Source organism: Idiotropiscis lumnitzeri, chromosome 21 (assembly GCF_059441095.1).
Source record: "Idiotropiscis lumnitzeri isolate Australia: NSW breed Sydney's pygmy pipehorse chromosome 21, RoL_Ilum_1.0, whole genome shotgun sequence".
Taxonomy (NCBI): domain Eukaryota; kingdom Metazoa; phylum Chordata; class Actinopteri; order Syngnathiformes; family Syngnathidae; genus Idiotropiscis; species Idiotropiscis lumnitzeri.
The window spans coordinates 4,988,008-5,005,963 of NC_142411.1; the positions used below are offsets into that span (position 1 = coordinate 4,988,008).

A 17,956-nucleotide genomic window follows, 5' to 3' on the forward strand; every position below is an offset into this window, starting at 1 on the left:
AACACGACTTTCTATTATGCGATCCTTCCGTCTGACTCTCCAAGAAATAAAAAAAATCCATTTTACGCTCAATTACAAATTCAAAGTAACACATTAATATAACCTGGAATGTTTGCAACCAGCTATGAGAGTTAGCCTGCCTGCTATCAGTGACTTGCTACCAAGCTAACTAGCACGGCTAACATCTCATTGACGCCTGATGCATTGTGGGACTGAATAACAAGTTGGCATGCTGGAAATATAGAGAGCCCCCCCCCCACCTCCCCTCCCCTTCCCATGACACTCGCCGGGCATTTGTTTACATAAGTATGTATAGCCGGAATGTAGCCTGCTGACCTCCACTATACACAGACGGCATGTTCAAAACTGCCCATCAAAATTAAAGAACGTGCTCGTCTGAAGAGGAAAATGAGCGAAGGCGACGTGCAATCCGTAATGGCGATGTGAAACTCACTCACGGCCATCCCTGGTAGAATGAATGTACTTTTCGACGTGTATATCCGTCAATGGGAGTGAATGAAGTGTGTGATTACTTATAGCGTGTTAATGTTTTCTGAACTCATTCACTGCCATTGACGGATATACAAGCCAAAAAGTACATTAATGTTAGTATGAGGAACAGTATGCCAGGCTTTTCACATGGCACACGAGGTCCGCGTGCGCAGAGGTTTAAATCCGTTTCCTATGACTGAACCCAACTTTGTGTAACCCCCCCCCCCCTCCCCCCCCTCACACATGCACGTTATGAAACCTGCAGGATAGTAAAATCTTTCCTGTAGTTGCACCGTGTGTTTTTGGGTCAGTAACTAAGATACATGCCAAAATCCCCCCCCACCCCTCTACTATCCTATTAAAAAAAACATTACTTTGGGGAGGGGGGGAGTGTTGCTAGGAAACCTGAATCTAGCGAGAAGGGGAGCCATTGTGGTCTGGGACACAAACGTAAATTACAAACTGCGACGGAATTCCTGGCGTGGAATCAGCGAGGCAGGGCGATAGGAGAGGAAAGTAAAACTAGCACAAAGCTAACGGGTGGAAATGCGCTCGGTTGAGTTTGGTGCACAGACAAAAAACAGTAAAACCGCATGCCGCAAATGTCCAAATTCATATTCAATATTATTATTATTTTTTTATTTATTTATTTTTTAAATTTGGCTGATCAGCAACTTTTTTTCCCACATTACAGTAATCCAAAAAAATGACTCGTAGTCACGTGAGATCTAAACCTACCTGGCGAGAGCTCAGTTCAGCGAGCATTAAAGGCTTAAAAAAAAAAAAAAACTGTCCGCGCTTTGTTTTTGTCTTTTTGTGACACAGCAAAGGTTATTTGGGGAAGAATAATTACGTAAATATTAAAGAGAAGCGTGACGCAAGCAGATGCGCTACAGACATTTTGCTAATAAGAGCGACAAACTTCAGAATTTTTATTTAGTGGAAAATGATTCTTTCACTGACCAAGCAGGAAGTGATCAAACGGGAGTGCCCTTTTTTTTTTTTTTTTTTTTTTAATGGCATCTCACTATTCTCGATTGATCACATTTAGGTGACTTTCTCTTTGTCCTTTCCAACAAGTATCTCCGGTTGTGCCTCCAAAACTGCTTTTGACTACTGGCCATTAAACCGGGAATGTTTCAGAATACATTATTTACATTTTAAAAAGATCATTTCTGAAGACTGAGAACTGTGTATCAAGTGGACAATTGTGGACAAACAGCATCAAACTTGTTTTTTTTGTTTTTTTTCACATCTGAACCTACCTGATCGCGACTTGATGATGTCACTAAACTCCTCGTTGGCTCCGCCCTCCGCAAAGTCGCCGAGTGAAGCCATGCCGGCAAATCCAGCTCCGGCGAGCGCGGCGGCTTTGATTGTTCAAGGCGACGCTGCACCTGCAAACGTCAGTCAATATTCAATGTTTGCGCAAACCAACGCAAATCACATTTTTTCAATTAAATTGACACGGTCATCAATGCGGGGAATTTTTTTTCACGGCCATGTATACAATGCTGAAAGAAACGTTAAACGCCAGTGTGTCCAAAGGTGTGGCATGAGACAAAAAAAAAATAATCCAAGGACGCGACTTCCTGTTCTGTCATCGTCGCTGAGAGGTGACAAATAATCGTCACGCCGTGTCCGCTTCCCAACACCCTCCGAATTCTCATGAAGGGAAACAATTGATGTTTCAATAACCTTCTCATAGGTTGAAGAACTATTCTTTAATGACATCATGAGCTCAATTACATGTTTTTAAGACCTTTTAAGGAACACAAGGGGGTTCTATTATGGAATAATAACAAAATAGCTGGTTTACCATGAAAGGAGCTTTCAGTGGGGTGATGCAAAAAACCCAAAATAGCAGTGAAGGCAGGCCCATCCGTGATTAAGTGAATACATGTGTGAAGAAGCCCGAAGGGGTTGGCGCATATGAGTTGGGTTGGCGCACAGTTAGCTGCTCCTTCTGGGGTCCGATCTCAGATCCTCAGAAAGGCAGTAATATTATAACAGGAGTCGCTCTTTGTAGAGGATAAAGAATATATCCCTGTGAGTATTGTCTACATGTGTAGCGCCACCCTTGGAGTTCAAAACTGCTCAACAATGGCAACAAACAGATTGAGCCTCGTATGTATTCTTGATAAATTGGTCACTATCTGCCAAACTGCTGGGTCACTCAGATCTCATTTTCTTATTTTTGCATGTTTAATGAATTAAAATGAGAGTATGTCAAAGTTGCACTCATGTCCGAAAGGAAGAGGGCGATAAAAGATGAGCATTCATACCAGCATGTTTCGCTCCCATGATTTGAAGAGGGCATATCATCTGCAAGACTCAGGAGGGTGTTACCTGCTACCTGTCAACACCTTCACTTGAAGACATTTTTCTAGTTTTGTGCATGTGCACTGTCCCTTTAAATCAGTCTTGATTCCAGTTCCTCTTCCATCAGGTTTGGCCAACAAATAAAATGTCAACACAAAGTGAACAGACGCAATGAAAATGTTTGCAAACGACATTCTAAAACTTTTGACTTTTTCTGAGGCATGTTTGCGGTGTTAAATATAGCAGCTCGAGCCCAAAAGAGACAACTCACCTCTGCTGTCACCGGGAGGGGATTAAGGAGACGTGAACTGCCTTAAAACAAGTCCAAAGTGTCCGAATGGGGAAACCTTAAAAGTCATGGAAACCTTAAAAAGTAAATTACACTTCAGGGACTTAAAACATTTTCGAGGAATAAGACATTCTCTCCTGGGAATGTGCATGAGAAAACTCCCCAAATATATCCACTGTAAGTATCCACAGAATGCAAGGAAAAGCCAAAGTTGGACGAGTTTTTTTAGAGGAAGGGGGGGTGCGTGGTAAAATCCTGTCGTCGTAGTCCTGAACGCACGCGTCGATACGTCCTGTTTGGAAATGCGAAAGATTCTTGAAATGCGTGAAAAACGGGGAATGTGTGGAGAGACAGACGCGACTCAAAACTTTGTTCCTGGTGCTGTGGGTTTTTTTTCAACGCCTTTTGGCGACACTGTTGTCAATTCCATAATGGAGAAAAGGAAAAAGGCGGAAATGACATTTTTCAAAATAAAACTCATTGGTTGGGATGGCGAGTAATTTAGGAAGTACACTCCCTTTTCTTACTTTTAATTTCAATTAACACCTATCACCTTGCTCCCCTATCCTTACTTTCACTTCTTAACAATAATTACCACCGTGTAAAGTCGAAAGACGTCAAGCCTCACACCTGTTGCTTTTATTTTGAAAGATCAAAACAAGAAACGTACTGCTCAACAGTATGAACTTTGACGCTAGATCTGCAGCTTTCCCCCGGACTTGGCTCAAGAAGTTTCCCGACGCCACGATGGAAACATGGCGCGGTGCGCGTCACGTGACCGAACGCCACCCAACCCATTAAAATCGAATGGAGATTTTTCCATCACATGAATTAATGTTATTGTTGTTGTTAATGTACATTTATTTGCCTCTTAAACATAAAACACACCCAAATTGAGAATAAATTGTATTAATATAGCACTTATGCAATCAATACAAGTCGAACAACATGATACAATATTGATTCTGTACACCAAACAATAATAATTAGAAAACATCATGACCCATTTACTACTTGAATGTATTTTGCTGTTTTTTTTTTAAATTGCTATCCATTTAGTGCGCTTTCAAAAGCCAACTTAAATAGAATAACAATGAATGATGTATCCATGAAGCAAATGTGTGCAACTTTAAAGCATTGACGTCCAACAGTAAGGCCTCCGCCTTCTCGGTTGTCAAGGCGCCTTTGTGGATGCTTCCTCAACACAGCTCAGTTACACAAACCAGGACATATCAAATTACATCCTTATGCAAAGCTGTTAGGGCATTTATTTGATATCATGACTATCCATCTTACGGATTGTGCTGCTAGTCCTCACGAGGAAGACAATTGGTAGACAGTTCAGCATGTCACTATTGAGGCAAAAGCAGCCCGCTACTTGACAACTGTGTGCAAAAAAAACAGCTTTGCTTTACCCACAAAACAGGTCCTCTTAAATAATCATGTATGTTCTGTGTGGTGACGCTGATACGACCGATGGAAGTACAAGGATAAAGTGCATTTATTTCGGATGCATAGTGCGACCCCTGGTGGTGAACATTGCACAAAGCATAAAATAAAATGACGTGCGTCCATCTTTTATAGCGTATCAGCTCGCCTTTATTTGGACAGAACTGTCAGGAAAAACAAGCATAATCTATTGAGCAAGGAGTAATCATTCAGACAAAAAAATGTATGTAAACCACAAGATGAAATATTTTGTCATGTCACTCAATGTAAAATATTTCTGTGGTAGAAAATATGTCACGTGTGTAATGGTGCGCATGTAAAACCACTCGGGAAGCAAAAATAATTCCTACGTCATCACTGACTTTGTGTCATAACACAAAGTTTATGTGGTATTATTTTTCGACGATTTTCTGTGTGTACAATTCAATGTTTGTAAGAAATCCAAAAAATGAAAGTAAACATTGTCTTAACTAAAGTTAGCTAAGCTAGCTCAAATGATCACATAAGGCATGACAGCGGACCTCGAGGAACAGGATTGAAGACCACTGTTGTAGGATTTCGTCTAAAGCGCAACTCTGTCATCAAACTCGCACATGTAGTTCATGGCTCTGTCGCAGTAGTGGTCCCACCAGTCACCGTCATCTGATGCCATGGCCACGCAGTTCTCGCGTTTGCCGCCATCAGGCTGGCTAGACAGGAAGTGCCTGCGCCACTGGAAGTACGAGACGGGCGTGCCATCGTCAAACATGTACGTCCCCTCGGTCGCTAGGTCGTTGACACCGAGCCACACGGGCCAGTTGCCCGGCTGGAAGAAAGATTTGACGTAGTCAGCCAGCGCCTCCTGCTCGCGGCGGTCTCGCGGCATAGCCATGCGGCCCCCGCGATCCAAGCACTTCCTGGAAGCGCCTGCGTAGTCCTCGTAGGTGTGGTACACCAGGTAGCATTTGTATCCCAGCCGCAGGCCCTTCTGGCAACCTGATTGGCCGAGAACAAACTTGGATTCAGATGTTGGTGATGCTTCATCCATTTTGTACCTAATTTGCCTTCGCCAGGTATATTTAGTCATTAGTCCCTGGAACTCAAAGGATCTTCTTTGCCTACCTTCCAGTCTTCCGGTCTCTTTGCGGTTGTCTTTACTGTGTTGGTACACTTCGCGAATTTTGTCCTCCAGCTCTGCCACCTTGGCTGCCATATTGGGGATGAAGAGAGAACATCAGAGGAACCAGGAAGGAATACTGGTTAGCATTAGCATGAATTGGTACCATCCATCCGGGACAGTCGTTCAATTAGCTGGTCCATGCTAACATCCAAGGTGTAGTGGCCCACGTTGAGCTTGTGAATGGCCTGATCCATCCCGGCCAGTCTGGACACTGTGGAAGAAGTCGACGCAAAGTTGTTTAGAGATGACAAATAAGCATTACGGGGCCAATTATGAAATGTTGAACTATGAACAAATAATAATAATTAGAATGAGGACGCACAAACATAGTTGTAGGAGGTTTCAAAGTCCGACGCCGCGTTTGTGGGCTCCAGTTCTGGTGTTGGAACAATGTCGGGAACATCTCCTCTGGACTTTTTTACATTTGCAAAAGACACCTGATACACACCGAGAAAAAACACACAATATTGACATAACATTACCTTAAACTGATTCCAATTATTACAGGAATTAAAACAACTTGTTTCAGTTACTCAGTTACTGGATAGGTAGCTAGCATGACTCACCATGCTAACCCCAGCTTGTTAAATTGTCCAGTTAGGTTCAGCGAGATAGTTAGGTCAAGTTTAGCCACGAGTTTCTATTAGCCACTTAGCGTTAATAAGACAGTTAGCTGTTACAGGTGGTATTGCAGTACCACCGTGTGGACGTTGAGTGTCGCTGCACTGTGTCATGTCAAGGTTCACTACATTGTTGACCAAGCGAGTTGCTGCCATATGTGTTTCCTTTCACTGCAATAAACGGACTCCATGGAAGTTACCATCGTCTCTGTGTAATAATAATCACAACATACTTCCGACATTAGCTTTAGCTAAACCGCTAGGTACAATTAGCCAGTTAACTGTAACAAGACACCTAGCACTAGATTAACAGTTATTTTCCATTAGCAAGTGGTTGCTTTTTGCTATAGTTTTAATTTACCTTACCAGATCATTTCAGCTAGCTTGATTTTACTAGCAAAGAGGCCTGTTAGCATCAGCATGCTTTAATTTACCATTATGGTATAATTAATTATCATGAGTCTTGCAATAAAAACTAATTGGTTGGTTAAAATTAAATGAATTATAAATAATACAATCAAAATTATATTCATTAATACAATAAAAATTAGACAAAATTTTTTATTTTTTATTTTTTTTTTTTATCTTTTACACGTGAACTTTAACTTGAATTTCCTCTGTTTTAGAAATCAAACCATTCCCAATGTTATCCATCAATGATGTCATTGCTCATGGGAATGGGTAGATCATTCAACAAATAGTCTTCTTATGACCTCTTCCTTTAGTGCACTGATTTTCACTTCGCAACACAATTTGAACAACAAACAACGCCATGAACACAATTCCATTTAGTTTCCTCGATATGTTGAAAATCTCAAGACAATCCTGACCTGTGTCGGTTGCGGCGTTCCAGCAGGAACACAGCAGCCCAGAGAGCACAAACACAGCACAGCGAGCGACCTGGCGACCGCTCCCATTTTCAACCTCCAAACTTCTGGAAGAAGCAAACTAAAAATCCCACTTCTCTCTCTCTCTCTCTCCTGTCTCCCTTCCTCTCTCTCTCACTTTCTTTCTTCACACCACCCACAGAGATATGACCCAGGAGAAATACTGGAAAAAATGATCTAAAAAATGATGTCAATTTCCAAATATTGTGATTTCATCCCCGTTGGCTGCCCGGCATCCATTTACTTCTCTTGTTTTGTTTTAAGGGCGTCACTTGCTAGTTGCCAAACAGGAAAGCCTTTGGTGTTTTCCTGTCCCTATCCCATTTCCACTCTTTGTGGGCAAGAATATGGAGCTGTTAAAAAATATATTTCAAAGACAAGAGACCTGGATTTTGGTTTTGGCATAGGGAATGTCTCTTAGCTTATCTTATTTTATTTTATTTTATAATAATAAGCAAATCTGTTATAGTCCATATATATAGTCTGAATTTTGACAATGAGCGGATCCATTGTTCGAGATAAATGTATATTTTTCGTTTCAATCCTTCCCATTCACATGCAGCATACAATTGTGACTTCAAAAGCACAGTCGTGATTACGCTTGTGTGCGGCAACGTGTGCTTAACGTATTTTTCGCACGGCGCCCTCCAAAATGTGAGTTTGTTCCTTTGCTCTAAGAGGTGAAAGGGAATATTTGCACTGCGTCAACTCGGAATGATGCAAACAATTTCTCAACCATGTTGCAATTTGCGAATTAACGTCTGGTGGAAGAAGGTAACCATTCAGGGTTCTGGAGGTTGTTGGCTGCAGGCGGCGCGTTCGGACAGAGGCACCTCAGTTCAGCCCACGTTCACAAACACACACACGAGGTACATAATTAATGATGATTTTGATTCAAGCTGATCGTTCTCAGAGGTGGCTGATTTTACATTCACTGGAAATGGAGAGGGTAGTTCTGATGTTCTGGGTTCAATTCTCAGCTCAGGAGCAGATTGTATTCCTGAGGCCTGAACAACTACACGTTGTGTTCATTGTGTGAATGCACATCAACTTGATTTTAATTGAACGTTACATTTTGAAAAAAAACAAAAAAAAAAAACAATGAACGATACAATCCGAACACGAGTTTTCTGTGTTCAAAAAGGATTGGAAAATGTCTGATTTCATCCAGAGCAGAAGTATTTCTTGGAACAACTTGTGCTGATTCCGCCATATTGACTTTTCCGGCCCATTTTAGTTTTTCGAGTCTTAGAAGAACCGTCAGACAGTTTTTTTGCTCATATGAATCTGTTTCGCATTGTAAAAACAATGGATTTGAGTTTCTAAAGGAAGACAGTTCCCGAAGTATTTAAAAGGGTTAATAAGTTCACATGGATAGACAAGACAACAAGATAATTAGAACAGTTTATGTTACAAATAATATAACTAAAAAATTCTACGACTTTTAGTTATGATATTTATTTATTTATTCATTTATTTATTTATCGATAGAGTTTCTAGAACTCTGTACTCATCTGTAGTCCAAAAATGGTTGTAGAGCGCCCTCTAGTGTCGCAATATTGTTGTTACAAACAAAACATACCGTTTGTTACAATGAAAGAAAATCGAAAATAAAGATGAAATAGAATAAAATAATGACTATGTGAATAACCTTTTTTTTGGGTTTTGTTTCATTTTGTTTTGATCCTCTTGAAGGCATTTTCTAAAGTCGGAGCGTTGACGGTAGCGAGGACCAATCGACGTGGTTTATTTCGTTCCCTTTTCTTATCTGACCAATTGTAGGTGAGAAACGCTGACCGATGCGTTCTGAATGCGGAAGTTAAAAAAGAAAAAGCAAGTTAACGTATAACGAATCAACATTACATTTATCGCAACGCATCGAAAGACATTATCATTCCTCATTATTTTTCTACTCATTGATTATATAGATTTGTTTAGATTATGATAATCAGAAAATTGCTGGCAACGACGACCAATCGCGTTCGCTGCTTTAACATTCTCACACCAATGAACACACGGCTTGCTCACACAATTTCCCAATCACGGGCGAGATCTGTGGACTGTCGACTTGTCGAGATCTAGGCAGCATTTAGATAAAGCATTACTCGTTAATATTTCTTGCTCATCTAATCACTCCGTTTCATGATAAATTAACCTATCCAGCAGTGAAATTAAAATTAAAATAGAATTACCAGGAGTGGGGTTCGAACCCACGCGGACATATGTCCATTGGATCTTAAGTCCAACGCCTTAACCACTCGGCCATCCTGGTGCGTAATACACGGTTATGGAGTCCCTTAAAATAGGCAACTGTGAACTATTACGCTTGGGAGGCAAATTGTCTATTTAACGACATGCAAATACGTTAACATTAACATCTTGTTGCGAACTCTGTCCGGGTGGAAGTCAGAAAACGACTTTGAAAATATTACGTTTCTTCGTAAGTAAAAAAAACCCGCTAGAACAAATTGGCCCGCTCGCCAACGGCAAACATTCTGTATCATGCTCATACGTTAGTATATTTTTAATTGTTAGCATGCTAATGCAATGGAATCAAAGTATTGTTGATCTTGACTTCAGGAAGCACGGACATTTCTGTCAAGGTTGTTCAGCGTTTCACCCCCATTAACCTGAGGGGGTCACTCAAGCACCACAGTAGTTTAACTATAAAGTCATAATTTTTGTTCACTTACGTCTTCACCTAATACGGGTGTAATATATGCTTGTGATCGAACCCAAAGTGCCCTTTTGATCAACGGTTGCCTACTCCGCTGGTGTTTAAGTGTGACTCACCAGAATTGTATTTTTTTAAGAAAACATTCAGACCTCATTTGTGCAAAAATTGAAGGCATTTTATTGTTAACTTCCCAGCCAGCAACCCCAAATATGAATTTGTGTAGGGTGGGTAATAGTTGGATAATAGTTGCTCAACGGAAACCGAGCATGACCAGTTTCATACTGTCAAAAAGCCAAAGAAGAAAAATGTGTTTGAAAAATGGACAGACAGGGATTTTCCCTCCCAAAAAGAGGGACCGGCAACGGTAAAAGTCTCAATCCCCTCTGACCCTCCATTTGGGCCTTGGTATCTTCAGTAGCGTCTGGTCCACTGATCTGGCATCAGGCAGGTGCATATGGGTGGCAGAGCTCAGAGCCCATGTCGAGATTTTCTTAAAATGAACTCTAAAATCAACAGGGATCCAGTTAAGGAAGGCCAGAATAGGAGACGAGCAGCATCATTTTGGACCAACTGGACAAGCATGAGGGAGGACTGGCTGACTCCAAAATAAAGTGCATTACAGTAATCCAGTCGAGATGTAACCGAGTGCTCTTGTAAAAGGAAAAGTTTTACTTTAGCCAGTTGCCCAAGACACAAAAAAATGGATTTAACTTATTTACCTGGCTTTCGCTCTGCGATATATTTTAATTCTGTTATTGGCAGGCAACCTGTCCAGAGTGTACCTCACTTCTTGAACTAAAGTTAATTTCAATGAATTGTAATTGCTCATCATGAAAGGTTGAAATCCAGTTATGATACTTAGTGGCTTTAGAAACAGAGCAATTGTGTTTCAAAAAAGAATTCTGGTTCATATACGGCACCACTGAATGAAAACGTGTAACATTTTGTTTTCGTTTATTGTCTCCAACACGGTAGACATGGACAACACTGCAAAAAAGGATTTCTTTTCTTGTACTGGATCGCCTTGGTGATATCCACGTTGACTTTCTGAATATAGTGCCGAGTGTTTGATACGTTGGCTTCGATGTTATTGAGCATGGAGCACTGCTCTTCCGTCAGCGCGGCCACTTCCTGGAACAGTTCGTGGATTTCCCTAAGCCGGGCCTCCAGTGCCACCAGATCTTTATGGCGGTCTTTGATTTCATTCATTGCCCAGCGAGAGGAATGGCCCTCTTGCGTGGGCAGACTCTGAAACAACTCGTTCCAGCCTTCAAATCCTTTATCGACAATTTCATCTAGTTTCTTGTCGGTGATTTTAGTCCCTAATATGGAGGCCTGTCGCTGGATTCGCTCCCTACAAATGGAGCGCTGCAGTTCTTCGGCCTGGTTGTAGGTCCCCATGGCGGCTTGGAAGGCAAGGATGAGCGAGTCAAACTGCATACATGCGATGCGGCTCGAAGCAGAGTTGGGCCCCTCCCTTTCCGCTGTCTTTTTGCTCATGTCACCGAGTGCCAAAATACGAGTATGCAGCAGTTGCCCTTGTTTCTGGATCCCTCGGGCGATCTCGTCCGAGTCCCGCTTGACTGCGGAGAGGTGGCGGACAGTGGTGCGAAAGCGCTCGTTGTTCTTCTTCAGGCGCTCCACCTCCAAAAGGAGCAAGGAAATTTCCTTGCGGATGGACTCGGCTTCCTTCAGGATGCTCTCGATGTCCAGAGAGTTCTCAAAGACGATGGCCTCTTGAGTTGCTGGCAGCTTGCTCTCGTCGTATTCCATGTCGTCCTCGTCCTCCAAGGCCTCGCTGACATTGTGCAATCTTTCCAGCATGTCCCGCATTCTGCCTCTGGAATAGAGCAGGTTATTGTTGTTAGTGTTCCGAATTCTGGTGCTTACGCACAGTAGTACCTCTAAGAACAGGTGTGGGCAAACTACGGCCCGGGGGCCACATGCGGCCCGTTAAACGTTTGAATCCGGCCCGCCGAACTTGAAAAAAAAAAATGAATAAACCTTGTTGGTGTTTTATTTTCAAAATACCGTGGTGCAAACTACGGCCCGGGGGCCACATGCGGCCCGTTAAACGTTTGAATCCGGCCCGCCGAACTTGAAAAAAATAAATGAGTATACCTTGTTAATGTTTTATTTTCTAAATACTGAGGTTTTTCAAAGACAGATATATTGTTGTAATGCTTTTGTTCACTTTCATTGAAAATAAAATGCATTTTTTTTTCTCCGATGAGGTGAGGTGACCAAAACACTCCATCCATCTCCTTCTGGTCCGGCCCTTCTGTCAAATTTTAGAACCCATTTTGGCCCGCCAATCAAAAAGTTTGCACACCCCTGTTTAAGACCCTGCTCACAGTGTCCGTGAAAACTTCTCTGCTGGCGTCCAGACTATCAAAACCACTGAACTACACTTGCAACCTAAAATCAAATATTTGTTTTATGAAATTGCTCTAACTCACCGTCTATTCCCTTCAGGTCATTATTTCTCTTCATTTAATAGTTTTGCTTGGCTGTAGGGTCTCCAGTACTATTTATGTGTGCTTCATTTTTTTTTGGACCAATCAGATTTCACTCTTGTGTTGCCATGTCAATCTAATCTGCCCAAAATCAGTCATGCTAACTGAAACAGTTTTTTTCGTCACGAAAAAGCCTCAATGACATGGAGAGTCGTGGAATTTGGATTACAAATAAAACTGTTTAAAGTTGTTTTTTTGTTCCGGATACCTTTGGTTTATCACAATACGTGATAGTAGCCAATTCTTACATCGGTCTGATAACTTGACTTTTCAATGTCACACTTCAGTTCTTTGCAATGTTATGCTCATTTAATGTTCTAGATTAACAGCCTTACTGCAAGAATAAGATCAACTAGTTTCATCATCAACCTGCTGTAGCAATTTAACTTACCCTTTTCTGATTTCCTCACTAAACGTCCAAAATCAGGTGAACACCCCCCCTTCCGACAGCACGCCTGCCTCTGTTGTATTAAATCCAAACAAGTTGCGAGAACATGTTCAGATCTCGGCTCAAAGGAAGTTTGCAATCTGATGTACAAGCCACATCCCTTTCTAGGCCCTCCCTTTCCAGAACTAATTCTTCCTGGAAGGTGCTTTTGCTTCTTTGCATAGTTTGTCACATGGAAGGATGTTGAAGACCGGGTAGACCTGTTCATCAAATCCATTGATGTTACGTCACGAGGAATGTTCTGAAAATATTCTATGACGACTCACGCACAATGTGCGTCGCGTTCCAAATTATTATGCAAAGGGATGTTTTTCTCGGATTTTAGGCACTCAGCGTAATTGTCAAGTCGTCAACTGAAGAATGAAAGAGTGACTTAGCATGTTCCAAAAATGACGTGTGGGCGTATGACAGATAAAATACTTTAACATTTTATTAATTATTTTCCTGGCAAGGGTTTGAATCAGGACACATTTGAACTACGTTTTTTAACTCATTCACAGCCAGCCCAGGTAAAATTAATTTTTTGACGTCTATAATCGTCAATGGCAGCGAATGACTTTTAATGTTGGTCTTCACGTTTGAATGCAGAACAGAATTTTGAGGCCACGGATAAATTAAATAAAGTGAAATTGCAAAAGTAAATCCGCAAAAATCTCACTTAACATGAAGCACGCAATTAACTGTGACATTTTAAAAATTGTGTTGTGCAAATGAGTATGACAACAAGTTTTTGGTTCATCAGGCAGAAATTTAATAAATCCTACACATAAAAGACATTCTCATGAACATTATAAACAGCTTCAGACAACAGACAATTACATATTTGACAGATTATTTACATAACAATGGTCAAGCATATCGTAGCGCTTAGCAAGAAACGGTTTTATCTCGTTTTTTTTTTGGGCAAGGACGTATTGGAAACTATAAGACTTTGAAATATGTTCTGATGGCGTTGTCGTTCCTTTTGGAGGCGAATCTGACTTCTTGTTTCCTGGTTTGCGATACCAGTCACTATTCTTTTAAACAAATATCTGAGCATAATCACTGAAGTCTATCACAGCCTGCGACTTTCACTTCCTGGAAACATTCGGATTTAAAAACTCCTCCTCCGCACACCTCGTTAAAGGGCAAACACGTGCACCGGCTGGCATTTTTCCCTCACAGTAAAACCACAGTATTTAGAAAATAAAACATTAACAAGGTTTATTCATTGAATTTTTATCAAGTTCGCCGGGCCGGATTAAGACGTTTAACGGGCCGCATGTGGCCCCCGGGCCGTAGTTTGCCCACAGCTGTGCTAACCGGTTTTCATTTAATGAACCGAATCGAATTGTTACATTGTCACCTTGACTCGTATCGCATGCCACATATCGAGATACGTAGGGAATCGTCTTTTAGAGAGAGATTTATGATATAAATCGGTTTTTCGTTGATTTATTTATTTTTATTCCATCCACCTATTTAATCATTGAATTTGATCAACTTGGATAGTTTGGGATTTGGAGAATTTTTTAAATCCTGTGAATAATAATAATAGACATCACGAGAGATAGGAAACTCACGTTTATGTCAAAAAGTGATTTACGACTTCCGGTGAGGTCATAGCCCCGCCCATTTCCGGCGAGCGAGCGAGCGAGAATTTTCAAGTCGGTCTGGAAAAAATCCCCCCCCTGTGATGAATAAGCCCGCTTTAGTCAAAGCAAGGGAAGCAACTACAAAACATTTTTTTAAACGGATTGTTCCTGTCGTGACGCTTGGCCTTGCCAAGTTTAAAGAGGGCCTCCTGCAAGACCTCGTCCGTTTTCTGAACATTGGTCTCGATGGTGTTGAGCATGGGACCCTGCTCCTCCACCAGCAGGGCGACATCCAGGAAGATCTCGTGGACTCCCTTGATGCGGTTCTCCAGGTCCACCAGCTCCTGGTGGCGCTTCTCGATCTGGGACAGAGCGGCGCGAGCCGTCTTGCCCTCCGCCATGATGTTGTCGGTGAAGATGTTCCACTGCCCGTTCTCGATCATCTCTTCCACCTCGTCGCCGGTCACCTCGCGCCCCACGATCTCCATCTGCCTCTGGATCTGCGCTTTACAGTTGTCTCTGTGGCTCATTTCAGCCTCGTTATAGTCAAACATCGCGTCACGGAAGCCGTTGCTCAGGCAGGCGTACTGCGTCCGGGCGATGCGCGTGACGGCCGAGTTGGGGCCGTGAACTTCATCCAGCTTGTGTGCCGTGTCATCCATGTCGCGAAGGTTGGACAGCACGCGCTCAGCCCGTGTTTTTATATCGGCACCGATGGTATTTGCGTCCCTTTTGATGGCGCTCATGGTGGTGACGCCCTGGAGCATGCGGGAGTTCTGCTCGCGGAGTCGTTTCACCTCCAGACGAATGAGCTGGACGTCTTTGTGGATGGCCTGCGCCTGCTCGAAGATCTTGGCAACGGCGGGGCTGTTGTCGAACACCACCGCCTCATGGGGCAGCTCGTCCTCCAGGTCCACGTTACTAAGGGAGTCTGATAAGGCCGACTCGGCGTACTCCATCGACTCCACGTGGCTACTGTTGGACAATTCCTGCATGTTGCTCAGTCGGTCCCTCATGGTTGCGCTGCAAAAATGAGTTTTTTTTTAATTTTTGTGTACAAAAAAAGAGAAACAAATCAGGGTGGAATCTTAAGCTGTCAAACTAGTTGAGACAGAACAACAGCCTGTAGTCCACTTCTTTAGAAAGCTAAACAATAACAGTATCTCGAAGTCTACTTCTTGAGCTAGAAAACTAATAACTTCAAACTAACAAAAAAAAATAACTTCAGCCCCCCCTCTCAAAAGAAAACACATGTGTAAGATGTCATTTTTTGTTGTCATTTAGCATTTTTGTTCCCAACTTTAGCAATGCTATGGGCACACGTTTTGCTAGCATAAAAGTGTACCCGCGCGCTAGCTAGCTCTGAAACAAAATGCAACGGAACATTTTTTTTGTTTCTACTAGACTGAGAAATGCGAGTTGGTGCTTTTTACTTCAGTACTTCTACATTATCAGACTTTTTACACATTTATCTGTACTTCTACTTAGGAACTGAGTGAGTACTTTTGCCACCTTTAGTACGAGACTACCTGGTTTTGTCATAATAGCCTGACCTTATCATGTTTTTAGCCATACCTTCTTAAAAGGTCATATTTGGCAAAATGTTTCACAAAAAAATCCGACTGCCTTCTTCCTTCAAGGTGGAATCCACCCAGCACTGGGCACTGGCCCGACAGGTTCTCAATAGAAGGTGCTACTCCTCACCAAACGGGTTCCTTTAACTTATCACCTGACTTGACGTCTTAGTCCGAGTATTCGTTTTGATTCCTTATCAGGGACGAGCATCACATTCAGCAGATACCGTGCGTTTTAGGACAATGCTGTCAGATATGTTTTGGACACCATATTTTTATATGAGAAAAGCGAGGCCATCAGACAATGTGTATTGTTTATTTTTTTTTAATGCCAATACTTATGGAAAGGAAGTCGGGAATGAATATAGTTCAAAGAAAGGTTAATCTATTTCAGTATTTTTAATTCAAAATCTCACGAGGCGTGCTGGAGCCTATCTTTGGGCAGTAAGCGGGGGACACCTTGAACTGGTTGTCAGCCAATTGCAGGGCATGCACATTTCATATATTGCCTTATTTAGATTCACAGAATACTTGAATCCAGACTGAAATATGTCAGGATTATTATTGTTATTTATTTATTTTTTTTTAGAAAGAGGATTTGTTTTGTATCAGCCAAAGATTTCCCACAATTCCCTATCTCATAGAATTTGAATTGACATAAAAAACAATCACAAACTGCTTTTAATCCAGAAATAGCCTTGTGAAAAGTATATTCCAATATTGTATGAATCTGGTTCATTGAGTTTCACATTTTGAACTGAACTACTGATATAAATGAACTTTACCATTATTTATTAAAATATATTGTAAATTTTGAGACAGGCTGATCCATAGCACATGACAGTCATCATTCAAATATCAGAATTTAATTCATCTAAGCAAAGAAATATCTTTGTACTTTTACAAAGTCATGTGAAGTTATGTTTTTGTTTGACCACCCCTATGACTTTCGCGTATTTCATGGTCATTTTGAGACGTTTCCCACTAAACTTAAAGGTGCACAGAACAAACAATCTAAATGATTCCACACAAGGTGTTTCCATGCATTTGACTCATTTTTAGACATATTTTGAAGATTTTATGGTGCACACACCACGCAAATGTTAAGCATTCAGTACAATGATCAAGTTAAAATATCTTACCTTTGCTGCGTGTCAAATTTTGTCTTAAAATTGAAGAGCGTGTTGTCTCAGCACCATCCCACAATGCGGGGAGCAGCAATGGGGGTTGCCCAACATGTGCATGCGGAGAGCAGAAATCTGCGGCCGCCGACGTCGGTTGTCTTTTGTGCGAATGTTAGAAGTCATGAGGCAGGAATGAAGACAGGTGGGTTTGTGACGCGAAGTAGCAAAAAAAAAAAAAAAAAAAGGTGCCTGATCAGCAGATGGAGCACCGGCAATAAATTAATGCGCGTTTGTATTTGACCCTCACCCCCACCGGGTTGATGTGCCAATTTTGCTTATAATATTTGTTTGAAGCTATATAGGAGTGCTGCTGGTAATCCAAATTTAAGAAGACCAGCGAGGACAATTACCTGTGATTTCCAGTCCGTTGACACATTCAATATGGCGGACGTATCATGGTGCCAACCTGTTGAAAGTTGATGTTGAGTTATCGACAGGCCGGATTAAAGAATCTGAATGATCACGTGGCAAACTTGTTTCTCGAGTTTTATTTCAACTAAAACATAGCAATACTTAACAGTCATTTAAGAATGTTTTTCTTCATTAGAATGGAAATATACACTTCCAAGCACGCCGGTACATTCTCATGAGCAGAACACAAAATGAAATTAACACAATGCCTCTCTTTACAAAGATAAAAATGCCAACGTTTATGAGTTACAGGTGCTTAAAGTACAATATTGTTGAAAACGAATTTTGAAATAAATGAACTTTTCTATAGGATATTAATTTATTTAGACACATGTAGTTTTTACTCTTGTGGTC

At 41.5% G+C, this 17,956-nt stretch overlaps 4 protein-coding genes and 1 non-coding gene across 6 annotated transcripts in view; all 5 read right to left on the minus strand.

The window, feature by feature from the left end:
- utrn (utrophin) overlaps positions 1-3,491 on the minus strand; it is a 95,773-nt gene extending 92,282 nt beyond the window's left edge. Inside the window, 2 exon segments of the mRNA XM_088285695.1 lie at positions 1,758-1,889; positions 3,086-3,491. Of these exon segments, the coding sequence (XP_088141821.1) occupies positions 1,758-1,830 (73 nt within the window). The 5' untranslated portion in view covers positions 1,831-1,889; positions 3,086-3,491.
- A 1,167-nt stretch (positions 3,492-4,658) lies between these two features.
- On the minus strand, positions 4,659-7,327 carry clec11a (C-type lectin domain containing 11A). The gene is made up of 5 exons (XM_088286514.1): positions 7,162-7,327; positions 6,034-6,148; positions 5,815-5,922; positions 5,654-5,737; positions 4,659-5,527 (listed from the first exon to the last, which is right to left on the minus strand). The coding sequence occupies exons 1-5, from the start codon at positions 7,246-7,248 to the stop codon at positions 5,115-5,117; spliced, it is 807 nt and encodes a 268-aa protein (XP_088142640.1). The 5' UTR covers positions 7,249-7,327; the 3' UTR covers positions 4,659-5,114.
- A 2,080-nt stretch (positions 7,328-9,407) lies between these two features.
- trnal-uaa (transfer RNA leucine (anticodon UAA)) lies at positions 9,408-9,490 on the minus strand. The gene has a single exon. It is a non-coding gene; the product is annotated as a tRNA-Leu (tRNA).
- A 1,342-nt stretch (positions 9,491-10,832) lies between these two features.
- Positions 10,833-17,582, minus strand: LOC148316632 (syntaxin-11-like). Of its 2 annotated transcripts, none has more exons than XM_088286528.1 (2): positions 17,542-17,582; positions 10,833-11,735 (listed from the first exon to the last, which is right to left on the minus strand). In XM_088286528.1, the coding sequence occupies exons 1-2, from the start codon at positions 17,565-17,567 to the stop codon at positions 10,850-10,852; spliced, it is 912 nt and encodes a 303-aa protein (XP_088142654.1). In that variant the 5' UTR covers positions 17,568-17,582; the 3' UTR covers positions 10,833-10,849. The 2 variants fall into 2 exon arrangements, with proteins under 2 accessions (XP_088142654.1, XP_088142655.1); XM_088286529.1 differs by lacking the exon at positions 17,542-17,582 and adding an exon at positions 12,803-12,964.
- stx11b.1 (syntaxin 11b, tandem duplicate 1) lies at positions 13,593-17,323 on the minus strand. Its single transcript, XM_088286971.1, has 2 exons — positions 17,150-17,323; positions 13,593-15,456 (listed from the first exon to the last, which is right to left on the minus strand). The coding sequence occupies exon 2, from the start codon at positions 15,447-15,449 to the stop codon at positions 14,550-14,552; it is 900 nt and encodes a 299-aa protein (XP_088143097.1). The 5' UTR covers positions 15,450-15,456; positions 17,150-17,323; the 3' UTR covers positions 13,593-14,549.
- Positions 17,583-17,956: the final 374 nt, after the last annotated feature.

Coding starts and splice junctions, on each gene's coding strand:
- LOC148316632 (XM_088286528.1), bottom strand. CDS start 17,567: ATGTGTCAACGGACTGGAAATCACAG. Junction 11,736..17,541: donor CAACGGACTGGAAATCACAG/GTAATTGTCCTC, acceptor GCTCTATTCCAG/AGGCAGAATGCGGGACATGC.
- clec11a (XM_088286514.1), bottom strand. CDS start 7,248: ATGGGAGCGGTCGCCAGGTCGCTCGCTGTGCTGTGTTTGTGCTCTCTG. Junction 6,149..7,161: donor GAACGCCGCAACCGACACAG/GTCAGGATTGTC, acceptor GGTGTGTATCAG/GTGTCTTTTGCAAATGTAAA. Junction 5,738..5,814: donor ACGACTGTCCCGGATGGATG/GTACCAATTCAT, acceptor CCAATATGGCAG/CCAAGGTGGCAGAGCTGGAG.
- stx11b.1 (XM_088286971.1), bottom strand. CDS start 15,449: ATGAGGGACCGACTGAGCAACATGCAGGAATTGTCCAACAGTAGCCAC.